General features: G+C 36.8%; 1 protein-coding gene across 2 annotated transcripts in view; it reads left to right on the top strand.

The window, feature by feature from the left end:
• The window catches only part of CAPZA2 (capping actin protein of muscle Z-line subunit alpha 2), a 30,001-nt gene extending 11,178 nt beyond the window's left edge, over window positions 1-18,823 (top strand). The window contains exons 2-10 of one of the 2 annotated variants that reach the window (XM_086473072.1): window positions 3,980-4,043; window positions 5,988-6,039; window positions 6,596-6,659; window positions 7,152-7,358; window positions 8,612-8,691; window positions 11,407-11,485; window positions 15,011-15,082; window positions 17,669-17,731; window positions 18,616-18,823. In XM_086473072.1, the coding sequence (XP_086329198.1) occupies window positions 3,980-4,043; window positions 5,988-6,039; window positions 6,596-6,659; window positions 7,152-7,358; window positions 8,612-8,691; window positions 11,407-11,485; window positions 15,011-15,082; window positions 17,669-17,731; window positions 18,616-18,756 (822 nt within the window). In that variant the 3' untranslated portion in view covers window positions 18,757-18,823. Of the gene's footprint in view, window positions 1-3,934; window positions 4,044-5,987; window positions 6,040-6,595; window positions 6,660-7,151; window positions 7,359-8,611; window positions 8,692-11,406; window positions 11,486-15,010; window positions 15,083-17,668; window positions 17,732-18,615 lie in introns of those variants that run through there. The other variant, XM_009953181.2, reaches the window with a different exon arrangement.
• Window positions 18,824-19,649: the final 826 nt, after the last annotated feature.

A 19,649-nucleotide genomic window follows, 5' to 3' on the forward strand; every position in this document is an offset into this window, starting at 1 on the left:
TTCAAACCTGCATGAAGTCATGTTTCATGAAAACTTACTTAGATTGATTTTGTGCATTCAAGGAATTTAAAATGTGCAATGCCTTCCACAGGCTGGTGGTGAAAGCTCTTTGCAAGACCTATTTTTTGTGAACCATTGGTGATCAGATGTTCTGGATTAGTGAACTCTGAAGTTTATAGTTTCTTGCAAGCCACTCTGCAGACATTTAACTGCAAACGGTATCTGTAAATCAAATCCTGGAAACTACATCAATAAAACACTGTCTTAAACTTTAGGTGGTGTTTTGGGAGTAACTAAAGTAATAAGTGGAGAAACTTACTTCTCAGTCTTGGCCTTTGAGTTTTCTGAAGGAATACTCAACTGAAACCTAATTTTTTTGTTACTTGCTGATAGGCTTATAAGGTTCTTGTACTATGTGTGAAGGTGCACTTCTCTTGAATGAAAAGGGTTTTATCATTTAGACTTCTAAAATAGTGTGTTGTTTTGGTTTTGACTTGTTCGAATCAGTTCTAATCAATTTTTAAGTCTCAATGTATTGAATAACCAGCATTGGTCTCAACTGTAATGCGTCTGATTGACATGTTTTCTTAAGCAATTTTCAGCAAAAATAACTTCCTATCTCAGCTCAATTGCAGCTGAGTTTTTTGCCTGTCACTTTGTATTGCAAGTAATGTGTCTCTTGCTATATGTGCATTCTTTTTTTATTTGCCCATAAACACCATATTCTATATGGACCGTCCCTTTGTTTAAATTATCCTTCCTTAAGTGATAGCTGAGCCAGTGGCTTTTTACTGCCAAAAGGGGGAGATCTTCATCTCATTGAGGCTCATGAAAGTGTATTTATCCTTCAGTATCAGTCTGGTTTTGGAAAACAGAAACCTCCTTAAGGGCATTTGTTTCCGGAAAAACTCAGTGGCAAAAAAAGCTGTAAGTGCTTTTCAGTTCTTCTGTGTTGAGACTACTGGATTTAATTCTTTTATACGGGCTTCTTGCATGTATGAGTTGTGGAAATACGGCTTTTTCAGATACTCATCTCCATAGATAAGATAATTTGGTTTAACTGCTAAAGAAAAGTGGATTAGTTTTAAATGGCCTTCGCAAAGGCAGGTCAGCAAAATGCGGAGTGTCTTAGCTGACAGACTCTCAGCTGCTGACATACTCTCAGCTTCTGAAGACATCTTAGTTTCTTTGCTTCTGTAAGCATGAATATACTTTATACTTCTTGGTGAGATGTTCATTGTGAATTTGCATGATTATGTTTATCTGTCCTATAAAAAGTGGCATCTGTGATGAATTATCACACTGAAAAAATTCTCATTGAGGAATTGAATTTACTAGTAAAGTGTTCATTAAAAGTAATATTTAGGTTGGTCTGTCCTGAGGCAACATCTGTTACTATTGAATATTTCTGAGTGGATGTTACTCATACTGTAGCTAATCTGAGTGATAAGAATAGTTCTTACTGATAGTGAAAAAAGAAGCAAAACCAGTTTTACATTACCAAAACAGCTGAAAATGAGGTAGAATTCTAGTTTTAATACGGACTTAATATCTCACATTACAGATATTACCAGTTTAAAGTACACGGTCATTCAGAGTGCAGTGTGGGCACCTAAGTTTTGCTTAATTTTGCTAGTTTAGCTACTGCCCATCGTGGAGCTGATGGACCCTTTATTTCAGAACTCAAAATGTCTTTAAGTCTTGTTTCTCCCGAGCTAATCTGGCCTTGGCAGGGGTGAGCGGTCCTGTTCACGTCCTGAAGTCGAGGAACAAAGAAATGGTATCCCTTCATCTAACTTTGATCTGGTAGTCATGCTGAAAGCACAACTAAATACCTGCCCTTAAGCGTGAGGCCTAAATTCCAGTCTGATCCCAGACTGTTAACAATCGGTCATTTGATAAAATGACCTGGTAATAGAGCTTTGGAGCATCTCTTGCCCTTCTTCATGAGTGCTTTCATAGTACTGCAGATTAGCTATATTTCATGTCCTTGAGATTTCTTTGGATTGACATGGAGCTGTGTAGGCTCTGCACAGAGTGCCCTGGCTTCAGCAGGGGAGGTATGGAGTATGTCCTCACTCAGGAGTGTGCAGGTTGGTGGCTGGGGTACTCTAGCTAATGCAGATGAGCTTACATTCCTTTGGGTCAAAGGAGACAATCCAAGTCGTGCTTTCTTCTGACCTCTGCAAGTGCTTTAATAAGCTGCCATGCAAGAAAATGCTTTTGCCTCTCTGTCTCTTTTGAGAAGAGTAAACCCTATGGCATTATCTCAGTATAATACAAATCTATGTTTACATGGAAAGAGGAGTTCTGATTTGGGTATTTGAGGTAGCAGATAAAGGCTGTCTGCAATCCGAAATGTAGCATTCCGTTTAGAAAGCTGGGAACTGACAGCCTTTCTGTTTCCATTAGCCAGCTCTGAGAGGTGGTGTGCTGACTGTTAGGGAGCAGAAAATTGCCTGGGCTCGTCATCTGGGATGTCTTTGAGGTTTGAACACTGCTAGCGAGGCAGCTAAGCACTCTCTCAGGGCACTCTAAGCTTGAACCACCTCTCCTGGAGACCACTGTCTGAAACTTGGGCTGTGTCAAGAACCAGGGGCCCCAGCACTGGCTACATTGCTACCCTCGACTGTAAAAGCTATTCATAAGCCAGTTCAAGAACTCTAGCAGGCTCAGATATTCCTTTAGTTTCAAATACATGTAAATGTGTAAACATAAAGCATTCTCTTGTTATTTTTAGGTATTTGTTAATGGAGTATGTGCTTCTCAAACACCTTAATTTCAAACAGGAAGCCCAGAGAGTGCAGACATTGAATCACCCTGTTCTTTATTCCGTAGAAACATAACTGAAGGTTAGAAATGGGAACAACGGTTCAGGTAGTATCCTGTGTTTGGACAGCAACATCGTATCAAGGGTGTAAGACAGCTTTGAATGTCTCCTGAACTTAGATAATTGTGAAGTGTAAAGGAAAGGAACTTTTATCAGGTTAAATTTGGCAACAAACATTTATTTATTTTTATAATGGCTGCCCTTAACAGTTTAAGGGGTAAAGAAGAATGAATGGAGGCAAGTCTGCTGAGTGACATTCTGCTGGTAAGGTAATAATTGAAAAGTTTTAAGGTTGCTTCACATCAAAAAAAGCACTTTTATCTTCCTTTTCTAAGCACATGTGTCTGCAGCTGTGCAATGAACTGGTTCAGGGAACTGGTCTGAAAACAAAGAAAAATAACCTTTCTAATTTTGCTCAGTGTGCAGCTGTACAAGTGCTTGAGAAAGCCAGGGCAGGTGCTTTTTTTTTTTTTTTTTTTTTTAGTGGAAATACTGGCTTGTGTGTGTGTGTTGTCTGCAAGTAGTTGTGGCTGAAGGTGATTGAAGACTTGCATTAAAGAAGTTCTCAAGGGGTTTTTTAAACTTTATCTGCTGATGCTGTGGTATTAATAGGCCTTACAGGAAGATGCAGGTGACATTACATGCTTCAGTGTCAGCACATTGTTGTTAAACATGTAATCTATCAATTACTGTCTAGCTGTGGACCTTTTGGGATGTTTAGAACCATAGGGTGTATAGTAAAATTGGGGGAGAAGCTTTGAACACATACGTATCTTCATCGTCGTTTTTGGCTCTCTTGGAATGTGTGTTGATCCCCAGGCATCCATGGACTGAAAACTGAAATAGATTGTGAAGGTATTATTGATTTTATTTGTTACATTAATATTCTTCTTTTTGCCAGTAATACAAAACATGAATGACTCGATTTCTCTGTCTGCTTCCATAATCTCCTCTCTTCTGTTGAAGAGGTGGAACTTCATATTCTGTGTTTGTAACAGAGTCAGAGTAGTTTAAATAATGTGACAAATATATGAAACTGTGGGAGTTGTACGACTTCATGTCTGGGTATTGAAGCTGTGCAATGCGTCGTTGGTTTGAATAGCAATGAGTACAAGTATATACAACCACATAATTGTTTTTGTATTTAAGGTGCGTATAGCAGCAAAATTCATCATTCATGCTCCTCCCGGGGAATTCAATGAGGTGTTCAATGGTGAGTATCTGTCTGCTCTGTCCTTTCATTTAAGGCATGTATATCCATAATTGTATTGCTGATTACTCTCCTGAATTTCATGTAGTTTATATTTTAGCAGCTCACTCACTGTAAGAGCTGGTTTTGTAGCTTGGCATAATAAGCTTTGCAGTCACAAGACAGCTTGGAGTTTAAATGCAGAAGGAGGAAAGTACCACTTTTCTTTGTGATGTGAGAATAAACTTGCTTTCAGTTTTTAATCAGTCATGAATTAACAGTTGCTAGGCTTTTCTTTTAGAAGACGCATGTACTCTTTTTTTTTTTTTCAGTCTTTGATAGACAATTACGTTGTTTGACAGAAACTAAGCTAGCTGAAATTAAAATGGTCTTGGTTTTTTTGGTTTTTTTGAAGAAGGAATACCATTACAAATACTTAACCTTGAATATACAAAGGACTACTGCTTAATGCCAGCTGTGGAAAGAATATTAATCTTCTCCAAACATTTTTAACCCTTAAATTCTGGGCATGCTTTGCTGAGTGTATTGGTAAACTGAAAGGAAACTTGAAATTAGCTTCTCTCAACTGCTCTTGCATGAACTTTACCTAAGATGATATTTTTCTTTAAAAGTTAACTGTGCTTGTCTCACATCAAGACATGTGGGCATGCATATCATATAAGGCATATGTTTTGTAGCTGTAGCTTACAGATATCTCTGCTATTTAAGTAACGAAGTAGGTTTAGTATACTAAACTTTTAGTCCGTGTCAGGCTGGAGAGAACTTTCATTTGTTAAAGAATGTAATGTCTTTAGAAATACCTACTTCGGTTAAACTGTGACCAGCTGATTATTATTTAAACTTAGCTTGTACTGCATTTGTGAAATGAACTGTTGGTGAGCAGCTCGTTAGCCCAGCTCCCTGAAGGTTAATACAATTTCTTATAGCAGTACTGCTATAAACTTTATTGTTAAGCTAGTTCATAGTTGCAACTACCTGCTCAATAACTGAGCATAATGTTTGAAAACACAAAACATTTGATCATAAATGCGTGACCAGTGTTCAATGAGATTCAGATTGACTTCTTAAAAAGAGAGAAATCTTTACATTTCAATTCTGTAAATTGTGATTTTTGGTTGGTTGGTTTGGCATGGGTTTTTTTGAGGTTGTGGGGTTGGTTTGGGGGTTTTTGTTTTGGTTTAGTTTTTTTAAAAGAAAAAATCTTCAAATATATTCTGTATTTCTTTTTGCTTGCATGATACTTTGGGAATCTTTAGAAGAGTTTAAAGTATTATAACAAGGCTAATGATCAGTTGGTTAATAACGATTTAATGCACTGATCATTAAACTAGCGTCTAGTAAATAATGCCAGTGGGTGAAGTACACAAATAACAATTTACTGCACAGTAAATATGAAATCATTCTGAGGAGGGTATTGACTTTATTCTATAGTCATGTTTCTTGTATGATGGTAGAAGAAATGCTATTGTGATATGTTGTGCTCTGACTACTAAGTGTCATTAAGGAACAAAAGCAAAAATGGTAAGGCTTAAGAAAAATAACATCATGTTAATGTTGTCAAAACAAAGTAACCACTACCATCAATATAATGTGAGGTGTTTGGAAGTTTACATCTTAAAAGTAAACTCATTTGAATCCTGTGCTGTTCTCATTCAGAACTTCTCTAAAACCTGATTTGGCAGATTCCTAGACCTGTCATACAGCCTGTATGTAGAAGATGGCTTGTATCTACTTATCAGATTGTGCTGGAGGGGATCCATTTCCATACTACTCTTGTGATTTTATTCAGTCAAAATTATGAAATATGAAGCAATAAATTTCCTACCTAGCAATCTGTATGGGGTGGTTTGGTTGGATGTTTTTGTACAGTCTGTTGACATTTGTTACGTGACTGAAACGAGTTTCTGAGTTAACTGTACTTTTGTGTTCTAAATAATCTCCTTTCAGATGTTCGGTTGCTGCTTAATAATGACAATCTTCTCAGGGAAGGAGCAGCCCAGTAAGTACCAGATGCCACATATGCAGTTGCATAAAAGCAAGGTGTTTTTCAGTAAGACTTTCACTGTCAGTGAGGGATTCGTTTAAAAGGATGTGTGTTTGGCAAGTAAAACCCTATTATGTGTATTGTGCATCTTTGATCAAGATTGAATTCTTGGCAGAGGAGAGATCTGTATCCTATCCTAATGATTAGAGCAACTGTTTTGGAAATAGCTGACCTGGATTTTGGAACTAGTCTCTACCTTTTAGATTTCATTTTCTGTTTCGTGGTAGATGTTATAGGCACTGAACATCTGTAAGATACTGCTTCCTTAGACCCTACTTTGATATCAAAACATTACGCCTACTGTGCAAAATTACTTTCTTCTGTAAGAACGGAGATGTCTGGCTTAGTATGTTGGATCCATGTGGAATTTAAACTTCATCTGTTCCTCCAGTTTCTATAGGGTTACTGTAAAGCTTAGATTATTAGCTATTATTTAAATCTCTTACAGCTACTAAGGGAAAAGACTGTGTTTGATTGAGGCTTTTTGTGTTTGTGTTTTTCCCTCTTGTAGTGCGTTTGCACAGTACAACTTGGACCAGTTTACTCCCGTAAAAATTGATGGTTACGATGAACAGGTATGAATGCGATGAAATACTTGCAATGTTCCTTAGACTGTTAAAAGTGTTCTGGTATTGGAACGTATCTTGGCAAGAAAATGAAAAGAAATGCATCATTCCTGCCAAAATATAGACATTATGACCCTCCAGTAATACCAGTTGCATAAGTCGATCATTTAGGGCATCCAGAGAGCTTGAAATGTCAGTCCATGTTGTTGGCCTGAATTCAGTCAGACCTGATTTGGAGCAAATTGTTTCTACAGCTCCGTCTTTAGTACTAGAAGACAGGAATTTCTATATTGCATCATTGGTTGCAGTAAGAGGGAAACATTCAGGATTTTTTTCCTGAGTCAGTATGTCATGTTAGCCTCATCGTCTCTTGCTATGTGCGTATTTTGTTTAAAATACAAGTAAGCTCCAGTTAAATGTGGGATATGATTAGATTTGGTGTGATATTTTTTATCTCTTTATTCAATAGCAAGTATTATTAACTAAAATTTTATAATACAGGTTTTGATAACAGAACATGGTGATTTGGGAAATGGAAAATTTTTGGATCCCAAGAACAAGATTTCTTTTAAATTTGATCACTTAAGAAAGGAGGCTACTGATCCTAGACCCCATGAAGTTGAAAATGCCATAGAATCCTGGAGAAATTCAGTTGAAACAGCAATGAAAGCATATGTGAAAGAACACTACCCAAATGGTGTCTGCACAGTAAGTACTAAATTATATAACCACTGTACCACTATAGATAGAAATCTAGAAAACCTGCTGTAGCTATTTGTAAGCCAGGAAGATAGGCAGTTTCAACTGAAGAATTTAGTCCTGTCAGGGTTCATCTAGGGAAATGAAGGAAAGCTTCAGAAGTTTTAATATTTCAGTTATTGGATTACTAGTGAGTGGTTACTGCAGGTCAAGTGGATACTTGCCTCTCAGTTCTGAAGAATTTTTATTTAAATTTCTTGAAGCATTAATACCTTCTGTAGAATAATGCAGATTGATCCTGTTGATCCTGGATACCTGTCTCATTACTTTAAAAAAAAAAAAAAAATTATAAGGTGCAAATGTCTGGCTTGGCTTGGTTTAGTGACAAAACTATCAGTAAAGCAAACTTTTTTCTCCATCACGTCTTCTCTGTATCAAAGTGCTATATTCTTACCACTAGAATCAGTGGGTTCTGATGGCTTCTTAAAATAAAACTTCTCAGTCTGGACTAAAATAGCGTTCGTTTGCTGTTGGGAGCCCTATGACTTTTTAAAGTTCAGCAAACTGATCTAGTGATAGCCGTCCTGTGCTTTGTATTAACCTGACAGAAAAATTAACGGGGAGGGGCGGGGGTTGGAAATCAGTTGCTGAGTTAATAAGTTGAATTGGATTCCAAGGCAGTCAGATGGGTTCCAGCTTCTGTAAAGGAAACCAGATTGCGTGTTCATTGAGATCATTTTTAGTGGTATTTGATTTTAAGGGATAAAGCAGAACAGAAGACCAAACCTGCCCTTCTAATCACCTTTTTGTTAGTCTGTAAAAGCTTAAATCATCATGTAGTCTCCTGTGTGACCTACTATAGGCAAACCTGCTTTAGCAGGGGGGTTGGACTAGATCTCCAGAGGTCCCTTCCAACCCCCACCATTCTGTGATTCTGTGTAATAACTGGTATCTGAAACCCAGCTTGTAATATGTATTGTCTAGCAGTCACTGCTACAGACTTAAAATTCCTGTTGTTGCAGAAAAAAGAGTTAAGATGCTTGACCTTCAGATGTTCTAATCTTAAATCTTTCTGCATTGTAATACACACTTTAATGTTACATGTACTGAATATTATGTAAGAACCATAGTGGTTATAAAATTAAATTTTACAATTTATGTAATGATAATAGAACTAGATAGCCCTCAGCAGTTGGAGCAAGACAGATACTGAAACTTTACTCTGTTTTTCTTTTCCTTTTTTTTTTTCATTTCTAATTAAGGTGTATGGTAAGACAATTGATGGACAGCAGACCATTATTGCATGCATAGAGAGCCATCAGTTCCAAGCAAAAAATTTTTGGTAAGTTTCTCTATGGATACAAATACAGTAAAATACAGCAAACTGCATGACTGCACTAGTGCCATTACACTGATGGTCCTTAGTTCAGAGAAGGAGGTGCATGCACATCTTCCGTGTGACTCTTTCTCCCTCCACCCCAAGTTTTCTTGTCAAATCTATATACAAATCTCTTCCTTTGTGGTAAGTAAAATGGCAGACTGCACGTCTGCATCTCCTTTGCAGAACTTCGGGAATTTTGTAAAATTCCTTATGACTCTTCCAGTTTATCCCACTGGCACCAGTACCCATGCCTGTGTTCCCTAATACAGTTGCTTCTGCTTGCATTGCTTCCTTTGTGACTGACAACAAAAACAACTCCTCCTAGTTTGCATGTCTCTGAGAAAGAAAGTGACCAAAGATTAATCTACTGTAGGACTTGAATCATTTTTGATTGATCAATTTTTGGGTGAGGTATACAAAGATGATCTTGGATGAAATGAACTTTTATAAATTGCAGCTTGATTTTTTTTTTTTAATTTTTTTTCCTGCACTTGGTTGGAAGATGTTTTCCACAGTCTGAAGTGAACTTTGGATAGCTCCTTGCAGGAAACTGGCCGGAGTTGAGATAGATATCACAGTATTGGAACCGAGTTAAGGAAGTATCTCCTAAAGATAGCTACTGTATGCAGTTGTCTGAAGAAATGTATTTCGTTATCATTATTTTATTTGCTATTTTGCATCTGCTTGAAATTACATTTAGTAATCCCATGAGTAATGAATGGAAGAATTCCATAGATTTTAATTGAATTTGCACTGTTAATAAATAATTTCTCCTACTGCCTTAACCTTGACTAGTTAAAATCTGTGTGTTTTACATGAATATAAAAAGTAACTTGAAATAATACTAATTTTAGTTCAGAGGTATGAATGAATTTTGGTATTCCAAATAGTTACTTTAATATAATCTTTCAAGAAGAGGAACAGATATGCAACAACCTTTTATAGATGAAGAAAATCTTTCTTGAAAGTTTTCTTTAAGTTGTGGTCAGGCATCTATGGGTAAATATTGACCATGCTTCTGAGTTTTACAGGGGGACAGTCAGACTCTAATTCTTGTTCCTAGCAAATTTTAATAAATGTCTGTTGGTTTGGGGGATTTGGGGATGGAGGAATGGATTCAGAGTTAACCAGGCTCCTCAGTTATCCAGCTATATGTCTGGATATCCATCCCAAGCCACAGCAAGTATTTATTCTCAAGATGTCCCAGCATTTTAGGCATTTGGAAGGCTGGCAACTTACTGTGAAAGCAAGTTTGCTGGATGACAGAAAACCAATATATGCCAAAGCAAAATCTTCTATGAATTTCTGAAATACTATCAACGTAGTAGGATAGGTCATTTATTAAAGAATGTGAAAGAAAAGGAAAAACATTTAATCTCTTGCCTCTCCTGACTTAAGATGTTTTGTAAATATAGTAATGACATGTTGTCTTTAACTTAGAGCATTTGCTACAGAAAGATCCTTCTGAACTTGAACTCTTTTTATGGAAATAGCATCTAAAGGACGAAAAAGATATCCCAGAGTGGAAACGTTGTGGTCATCTTAACTTCAAGGACCACAAAGTGACTAGGAAGCAAACAAATCTATTGGCTGGTCATCGAATTCCATGCATCTAAAAACTAATATTGTACCTAACATGTAGTTCAGCACATAAGCTTTCTTAAAACTAACGGGTCAGTCTATAAGGCTACCAGTGTTATTAGCATCACTGAGTTGAGTGACTCTTTTGGTTTTCTTAGAGATGCCAACAAGCTTCTGAATTGCCTTAGTCTGAATTTTCAGTGATAACCTGTAATTTGGATGTTATCCGAAATTATAACCAATGGCTGTATAATTGAGTTGATGTTGTTAGTATCCAAGATGTGTCAATATAGATCCATTAGAAGCTGTTCATCTTAAAGCCCTTGTCTCTTTCTCTCCCCTTGTTCCATGCACTGGAATCTACACCTCATATTAGTAGGACTGGAACTCATAGTATCAACTTCATTTCTTTCTTTAAGTGTGAACAAAGGAGGAATCAAGAGACAGACGCAGTGGATTCTTAATATCGCTCTAATGTACTAACCTTCTAATCCAATAACCTCGTAACTAAATAAGAAAATGTCTAGTCTACAGGAAAGAAATCAGGTGAAACTACAATCTCTCCATACTATTTTCCAGATGTTTGAAACTCCCTTTAAGCTATCTGGCAAGGATACTGAATTTGTGGAAGGAAATAGTTGTCCTGGAACAGAAATGCTGGAAGAGCTGAAAGGCCTAGTTACAGTTCATCATAGCAGAAAGTCTTGCTACTTTAATGTTTCTTCCATTCAAGTTTTCACAGCCTGATGTGAAGTGTGACTTTAGCTGATCCAGCAAGTCGTCCAGGTCCCGGAAACAAAGTATTGACTATATATGCCTAATTAATAATACAGGAGGGAAGGAACATTGGAGGCTTTAGGTATTTTTGGAAGTTATGTCCTATTGTTGAAAGGTCCTTACTAATAAATCTCCTTGGTCCACATCCAAAACTGAGGTTAAATACTTGGGGAAACTGTTCTCTTCTTAACTGATTACAGGGCTGAAGGATTTTGTGCATATTTCATTCTCTGTTTTTCTTTGACTATCAGTTGTATATTGGGGTTTTTTTTCTTAACCGGTGGGGTGACATCTGATTTCTGTTTTATTTTTTTAAAGGAATGGCCGCTGGAGGTCAGAATGGAAGTTTACAATCACCCCTTCAACCACTCAAGTGGCTGGCATCTTGAAAATTCAGGTATGCTTATCTCAAACTGTCCTGATCAGTAAAGTCTCCAGTTCTTATCAAGGGAGACTTAAGGCCAGTGTATTAAATATTCTAAGAGAATTTGAGGACCCAATAAGCAAAGCAGAGATGCCCATTCAGTTAAGTGTTAGTAACTTACTTGCATATTTACCTAATCCTTACAAACACAAAATATGTGATTAATGTAATGATTCAGAAGACTTCATAAGGTGTATTCACCTCAGCTAGGCATATACCTCTTTGGTTCCCTGTGTCTTGAATTCACAGTGGCACAAGGCTTGCCTGAGGGTAGGCCCTTTCTGAAGTAGACTTTTTCTTTTCAAGTGATAATGCAGGTTTTTTTCATGTTAGCTACCCTGTTGATCAGAAAGGTGGGAACCTTTGGTTTCAGTCATTCCACCATCTGAAATTTTTGAATCCAGGTCTCCTTCATTCAGAATTTGCCCTTTCTGTTGGCTTTAGGGCATTCAGAAATGAGATACTGACCAAGCACGAATGCAGAAATATTTGAGACCAAAGGAAGTCTGACTGTCACGTGGTAGGCAGGGGGACTTGATCTCCTCGATTGGTTCTCTGAAATGTGTACGCATATTTTGCAGGAGTTTATTAAAGCAATTCTGGGATCAGGGAGTAGAATCTAGGTGCAATCTGCATTTAGTTTCAGCTTAGTACTTTATTTTGGAAGACAGAGAGTCAAATTCCCTTTTCCAGCTCTGTTTGTGCCCCCATGAATTTTGCACTTCCTTACTGCTCAGTGACTTGACTTCTGAAGGAAGATGCAATGGAATGTTTTTCTAGCCATAGCCTGAGGCTAGGATGTTATTTTGGGATGTGGTACTGTGTTCAGATCCACCCAAGCAGAGGGCATGAATCTGATTTCCCATTCTGGGGTGAATTCTATAACAACTGGAATGATAGTCAAAATGTGGACAGACATTGTTATGTTGTCAGATCAAGACAATCATGGTAAGCACCCTAAGTGGCTTCTAGGCTTCTCAGGACTTTGGGAGAATCTAAGTAAACTGTCACTTAAATCCAGCTTGCAGCAAAACAGGCATTTTCTCCAATGCATATACTTCTGGTTAAATGCCTTAAGAGAAGATTTTCCAGAGCAAGCAGGTATCTACCTAATTCTGAGAGAGGTTCACCCAGTAGCCTAGAAAATAGCCTGAATAGGCAATTTAGTCAGGTTTTAATCAGCATCTTGATTTGGGCTGATTTTGTCTTTTATTACTATTTCACATAATTAATCGAGTCATTATTTACATTCATTAAAGTCTGTGTTATGGGGAGTGATGAAAAGTTTTACTTTCTTTTTCTTGCATAGGAACTACTTGTTTCACCAAGGAATTTTGAACTCTGTTTCAAATTTTTAGAAATTGTGTACAATTTCTTCAATGTATGTGGGAGTGCTCCACCTTCCCCTCTACAAACAAAAGTGCTTTAGTTTTTTTACAGAGCAAAATAATCTTCTAGAATATGAACTCACTACAACATCAGTGAAATTTCAGAGTACTGAAATTTCAGTGTTATTTGCAGAATCTTTAGGACAGCAATATGGCTATTGCCCTGTTTCTGGTAAGATTTTTATGAATAAGTTGGGAGAAATTCCAGCATCGCTTGCTATCTTCAGGTGTCTTCAGTATTTTTAAGGTCACTTGCACAATTTCTTCCTTTTTTAAAAATTCTAGTAATAAATTCTGATATAGGAGATTCCCACCTGTCTTAATCTCTTCCATTGTTTAATTTTCTTTTAATTATATGTAAGGGGGAAACTGCGACAGCAGAGCCTTTTACTAAAACTAAGTCCGTGTGGTGCTTGACATGCTCCAACTGTGCATGGTGAGCAACTGATTAGTGTACTGGTTACTAATTTTATCTCTTAGATAATTTGTTATTCTCACCCCTCCTTAGTTAACCTTTCCAAGAGGTTCTGTTCATAAACCTTCTTGTAGTCTTCTGAACCCAGACCTAGCATTTTAGAAGGATGTCAGCAGTAAGGTATAGTACAGAACAGTTACTTTTCATATTTTCTGTAATATAACACATCCCAGAGTTAGATTTGACTTTTCATCTCTGTTAAGTTTTTAGGCCTGAGTGTTTGCCAAGAGTGTGACTCAGTGAGACAGATGTTCGTGCTGATGTTGGCCTCAGAGCACAGGGGAGGTTTGGGCCCTTTGCAGTGGATTGTGACAGCACAGTGGGGAGATAGATATTTCTCTGGGTTCTGCTGTTTCATTGGGAGGTCTCAGAATTTTTCACTGAGTAAGCACTTCTCACCTTTTAGGAACTGGCTTGAAAAAGGCTGGCAGAAGTTTCACCCAGTAATGTTTGATTTGAAAAGGAGCTTATTTTGTGGTTAGGATGATACCTTTTGTGAAAAACAAGTGTTGGACAATAAGCAAAATAATAATGTAAGATGAATCATAGGATTTTTTTTTTCTCGTATAGGAAACCTTTCTTTTGCTTAGCAATTACAGATGTCTTACTCTGTGTCATGTTTCCTCTGTGGTCGTTTATGAAATTGAGGGTGTCTTGCACACATGATCATAATGTATATGTGTTAGTCTCCAAATTAAAATGTTATCTTGCCTGATAGGGTGACACACAAATGTTTCGACTCTTCATAACATCAGCTATGTTGACTTGATCAAAATTGTAAAAAAAAAAAAAAAAAATCTTTGAAGATACCTGTTTAAATGTCAATGAGCTGCATAACTCTTCTGTATCAGTTAGTGTGAATGGTTACGTGTAACTTTAGATATGCTTCATATTTTTTAAGTTTTCCAAAATTTGCATTAGAAACTGAACGTCTTCAGATCCTTCCCAGCTGAATTTAAAAGTACTAAAGTTAGCTTGAGTACAGTTTTACTGGTCTTCTCCTCCTGCAAAATAATCAAGGAAGCTGTTCTGTAGATAAAACAGTTCAAGAGTAGATAGATTTCATTCTGCTTCGCTATCTAACCTTGGCAAACCTCATCCTAAAGAGCTCATTTGTGTAGACAAATACCAACTTCTTACAAGCCATATCTAACAGAGGAGGATATCAAAACCAGGCAGGTCTAGAAAGGGAAGCTTAATGCTGCACTGTCCCTAGAAGACAGTTTGGGTGAAGCAGTAAAACAACTTGACAGTATCCCGAAGCCTTGCCAAAACTATTCTCACTGTAAATATATCTTCACCATTTCAAGAGTTTCTAGTAAGGTCACGTAGATAGTATGTTCTCATCTTGATGATGTTAATCAAAACCTAAACTTCTTTGCATGAAATACCACTTAAGGCACATCAACACAAAAATATTTCCAGAGTAGCTGCTTTACTATTCCCCCTCAAAAATATTTAAATTCTGCGACATTTTGGTTTTCCTGTTTGTTTTTGTTGTTATGTAACTTTTAATGTGTGTTTGTTTGATTTATGTAGGTTTGTTATTGTGATAAATACTACAGTTCTTGTATTTTCCTGTATGTTGTTGGTCTGTAACATTTGATGTGAGGTTCTTTGTTTAATTTTCTCTAGGTTCACTATTACGAAGATGGTAATGTTCAGCTGGTGAGCCATAAAGACATACAAGATTCTCTAACGGTGTCTGTAAGTGAACTTTAAAGACCTTCGTGTGTATATTGAGGTGACTTTTTCATTTAAGAGAAGCAAGCTTAAAAAAAAGCTTAGAAGTTTGGAGGCTAGTTTGCTCTTCTGCCTGAATGTTCTAATTTATAAATATTTTGTATGTAATACTTACTATTTTTACATAATGTAGTTACTGTTCAAAAGAAAAGTAGAAGTAATACATGCTTGCATGTGGTTTACATAAGCTAAATTAACTTTGTAAAGCTTTACTGAACTTCTTGTCAGTCTTTCTGCACTTCTGTTGTCTTTAAACTTTGGTTTGCTGAGTGACCTATAGAATTAGTTTTTAAATATGAAGGAGGTTTGTGTTATAATAACCCACTTAAGTAGTACAGTTGCTAGGAGATTACCTCCTTTGCTCACTGGGAGAAGACCACTATGCTAAAAATAGTAAACAAATGCTACCAGTTGAGAAGCGGTGGTGGGTATTCTCCCTTCATTTCCTCCGTATCTGTAACTGATGCTATCAGCCTCTTGCTTTTCTGTACAAAAAGCCCTTTCAGAGATGCTTTGGCTTGAGAAGTGTAACATGCTTTCTATTTAAAGCATAATTTTTTTTTTCAACTTCTTTCTAAGTGGATCATTGTAGTAAAGAGGAGCAGAGAGTAGAAATAAAAATTATTTGGAAATAATACCAGTTGTATCCTTTAAGAGTTGGTAATGTTGCAACGTGAACAGCTACTACTTTTGAGATAATGCTCCTCTTGCCTACTGGAGATTTTCTGTTGGAGTGTTCTTTAATAAAAGTTAGGCCAGTGAGGTTAAACTGGCAAAGGGAAATAGTAAAAGTGAACAGTAGATGTATTTTAATGATAATGACTAGTAGTGACTAGTTTGGCTCAAAAGCTCAATTAGTCAATAAAGAACATTGTTTGTTAATATAAAGCAAGGTTTGTTGGCTTTTCAGTTGTAATAGCACCATAAAAAATAAGGGAATGTGGTGCCAACTAATAACACTTCTGGAGCTGTAGATACAAAATTCTTTTTGACCCCCTCAGTGAAGGGATCTGTTTATTCTTTCATTCAACTAAGAGTTCCTTCAGAGAAGATTATGTGGAAGAAGTTCTCTTGATAGATTTTTGCTTCACTTTCTATTGGGAAGAAACTTAATCCTATTCCGCAATTTAGTAAAGCGGCAGAAGACAGATGAGTAGAAAAATATCTTTTACCTAATTTTCCTACCTTCAGCTACAACAAGAGCAAGTATGCTGCTGGTTACAAATTTTTAGTCTTGGCTTTGAGCTTCATAGAGGGCAGAGGCTGTACAAGTTCTTATTTCACACAGAAGGAGTGGTAGGTAGATTGAAAGGAGCCTCAATGACTCCTCTTTTTTTTTTTTTTTTGTTTGGCAGAGAAGCAATTTGGTACCCTCAATGGGCACAACTGAAATAAAGGACTGAAGAGTTCTCTTGTTGGTAGAGCTATGCATAATTTTACTGAATGTTACTTTCTTCTCCCTAATTTCTCTGTGAGCCAATTAAGACCTCGTACCCCTGAATTCTTCCTTTCATTAGCAGAGCCTCCTAAATCATTGCCTCAGTTCACTGAAAAGTCAAAACCTTTTCGTTTCTTCTACTTGATCTCTACCTGCTCCTTCATCTCTTTCTGTGATGCCCAGGAGCCCTTTCGCAGCTGCCAGGTGCAGTTTCACTGAAACTTTGCACCAGGTGTAGTGGAAGCTGTCATAGCTTTCTCCCAGTCTTTGCCTTTGTAGGAACGAGTGAGGGATCACGTGGGATGAGAACACTCCTAATTTTGAAGAACTTCTGTAAAAGCAACCTTAGGGATGTCTCCAACACCAAGTTGGAAGTTTTGAAATTTGCAAACCATCACTTCCTTCTTGAGGCTTCTTTCAAGCACTTCAGCTAATTTGTCTCCAGATTGTTTTAAAAATAACAGATGACCCTTCAGTGAAACACAGACTTGCATACTTAAGGATGAGGCCTGAAGCCAAGAAACTTTATCAGTCATGACGAAATTTGGACATTTTGGTGTGTTGCACCCTCACTTTTGAAAGATGTACTGGGCATATAAAGTCTAGTGTTTGCCTCAGTCTCCAGATTTAGAATCTTTAGAGGTGAACAAATTTGTTTTGTTTTGGTTTTTTTAATTATTATATTCTGCATACTTCTGGTTCACTGGTTCCTGGATTTGTACTGGAAATGTAACATTGATAATGTTAATGTCCGTTCTTTGCATGTTTTTAGAGACTTGTGTGTGCGCATTGTCATATTTCCAAATGCTGTTCTGTTCCGTGTGTCTTTTTATCATAACATAGAATTTTTGATAAAAATATTTTAATGAACACCGTGGTAATCTTTATTCTTGTTGCAGTTCAACTGTTTCCTTTTTTTTTTTTGTGTGTAATAATAATGTGGCATTTGCCTCTTGGATGAATGTTTTATTTGGTTTTGGTTTAGCCACTAAATGGTCATGTGTTGTCCTGGAGTCTGCCTGACATTGCTTACAACTATAGCAAAAAACAGAATCCGGCTGGTCTTAGAATCGTGCTGCACATCAGACCTAATTCAAATGTCTTTTTTCTAGAATGAAGCCCAGACAGCGAAGGAATTTATAAAAATTGTAGAGGCTGCAGAAAATGAATATCAGGTATGTTGGAAACAAACACTATAGCCTTACTCACATGTATAACACTACCGTGTACTTAACCAAAGTTAGCATTCTATGATTAGCAAGCTTTTGCTATTAAGGTAATGCAGGTCCATACAAATACAGATTACATGCTGCTGCTAACTGTATCCTCCATCTCCATACCTTCTGGTGATTGCACCCACCTACCTAACATTACATTAGAAGTCATTTTTTGTGAGCAGAAAAGTCCCTAGCATGATCAAATACCAGCAGTTCTGATCTCTCTGAGGAATAGTGCATTCCTTAAGTGGAATTTTTGTACAGCTTTTGTTAGGATGCTACTCGGTTAGACAGCTTTGCTAAATATGACTATAAGCATTATCCATTTCAATTAGTCATTTGAAAGTTATATAACTGTGCTAGATATCCTCTGTAGAAGTGAATTCATGTAGGTCTTGAACATAAGGTACATTTCAGACAGCATGTTCTGTCAGCTTTTAAAAAATGCTATTTAATAAAAACTTACTACATATTTATGATATGTACTGTATTCCAGTTCATACAATGTTGTGGACTGACTCCACCATCCCCACAGAAAAAACAGAGGAAGACCTTGGTGTCTGAAATTAACGGTGTATGAGCTAATTCTGATTAACACTTTATTCATGCTGCTGATTAACTACACCGTGGTTTGCTGCAGCCAGATTTATTGCATCTGTCTGACTAATTTTCTTCACGTAGTTTCAATCTAGACCTAACAGCTTTCCTCCATAAAGTGTTGGTTTAATTTAGCATATTTTTATTAAGCCTGTTTAAGAGGTAACTTAATCATTTAACTTTTTATGTAACTTCCTAGTTCTGGTCTTCATGTGCCTTTGTTTTGTATGGCTTTGTCTTTACAGACTGCTATCAGTGAGAATTACCAGACTATGTCGGACACTACTTTCAAGGCCTTACGTCGACAATTGCCGGTTACCCGCACCAAGATTGACTGGAACAAGATCCTTAGCTATAAGATTGGAAAAGAGATGCAGAATGCTTAAAGTGAACGTTGCATGACTGGATCATTTTAGTGTCCTTGTGTACAAATAAAAATTATTACGAAAAGTATTTGGAACTGTCAGATCACTCAGTCAGCATGGGCTTTTGCCATTGAAAATCACTGTAAGTAGTTTGGTTAGAGCACAAAGCTTAGCTAATTGACTTCTTTCCTTTTTCTTTCTTTTCAGAGGGTTGCAACTTCAGTATAGCTGAATATCTTCCTGTAGAGTTTCTGTTGTACCTTTATTTTTTTATAATGAAAAGACCCTGCCTTTAGTTTTCAATGACACGTTAAGAACAGTTTGAAAAATATTTTTGCATATGGTAACCCTTTCTCTTTCTTCTGTGTGAAATGGACAGCTTCCAAAACTTTCTGGATTCCTTGTGGAGATCAGTAATGTGCATTTCTAGGTCAAGGTCAATATGGAGTTAGCCATAGGTGCTGTTCTTGAAACCATCTATCCTTTCATTGTATGTAAAATGGGGAAAAGATTTGCTATATCGTTTAAACCTTTGAGAATACTTACTTAGCTAGCTCCGTAGTAACTGATTTTTTTAAAAAAAAGAAAAGGCCAAGTTCTAATGATGTTTTAAGATTCTGAAATTCAATAAAAGTACTTATTTCAGAAATGCATTTAATGCTTTGTTCCTGACAATTACTTAAATGAGCTCAAACTCCATCTGCCCTTGAGGTTTTTTTATCGTAAAGCCACAAATGTATTATAACAAGGCATATTGTAATATATATAATCCTGTACTCATTACTGTGTCTGTCAGTTTATTTTTTCTTGGATTGAAATGTACTAAAATTCAATGTGACATTAAAATGCAAATTTTCTATTTATTTGAGTATCAGATTGCTTCCTGATATAGCCTAGTTTTGATGTTTCTATGT

This window comes from Leptosomus discolor, chromosome 1 (assembly GCF_034619465.1).
Source record: "Leptosomus discolor isolate bLepDis1 chromosome 1, bLepDis1.hap2, whole genome shotgun sequence".
NCBI lineage: Eukaryota > Metazoa > Chordata > Aves > Leptosomiformes > Leptosomidae > Leptosomus > Leptosomus discolor.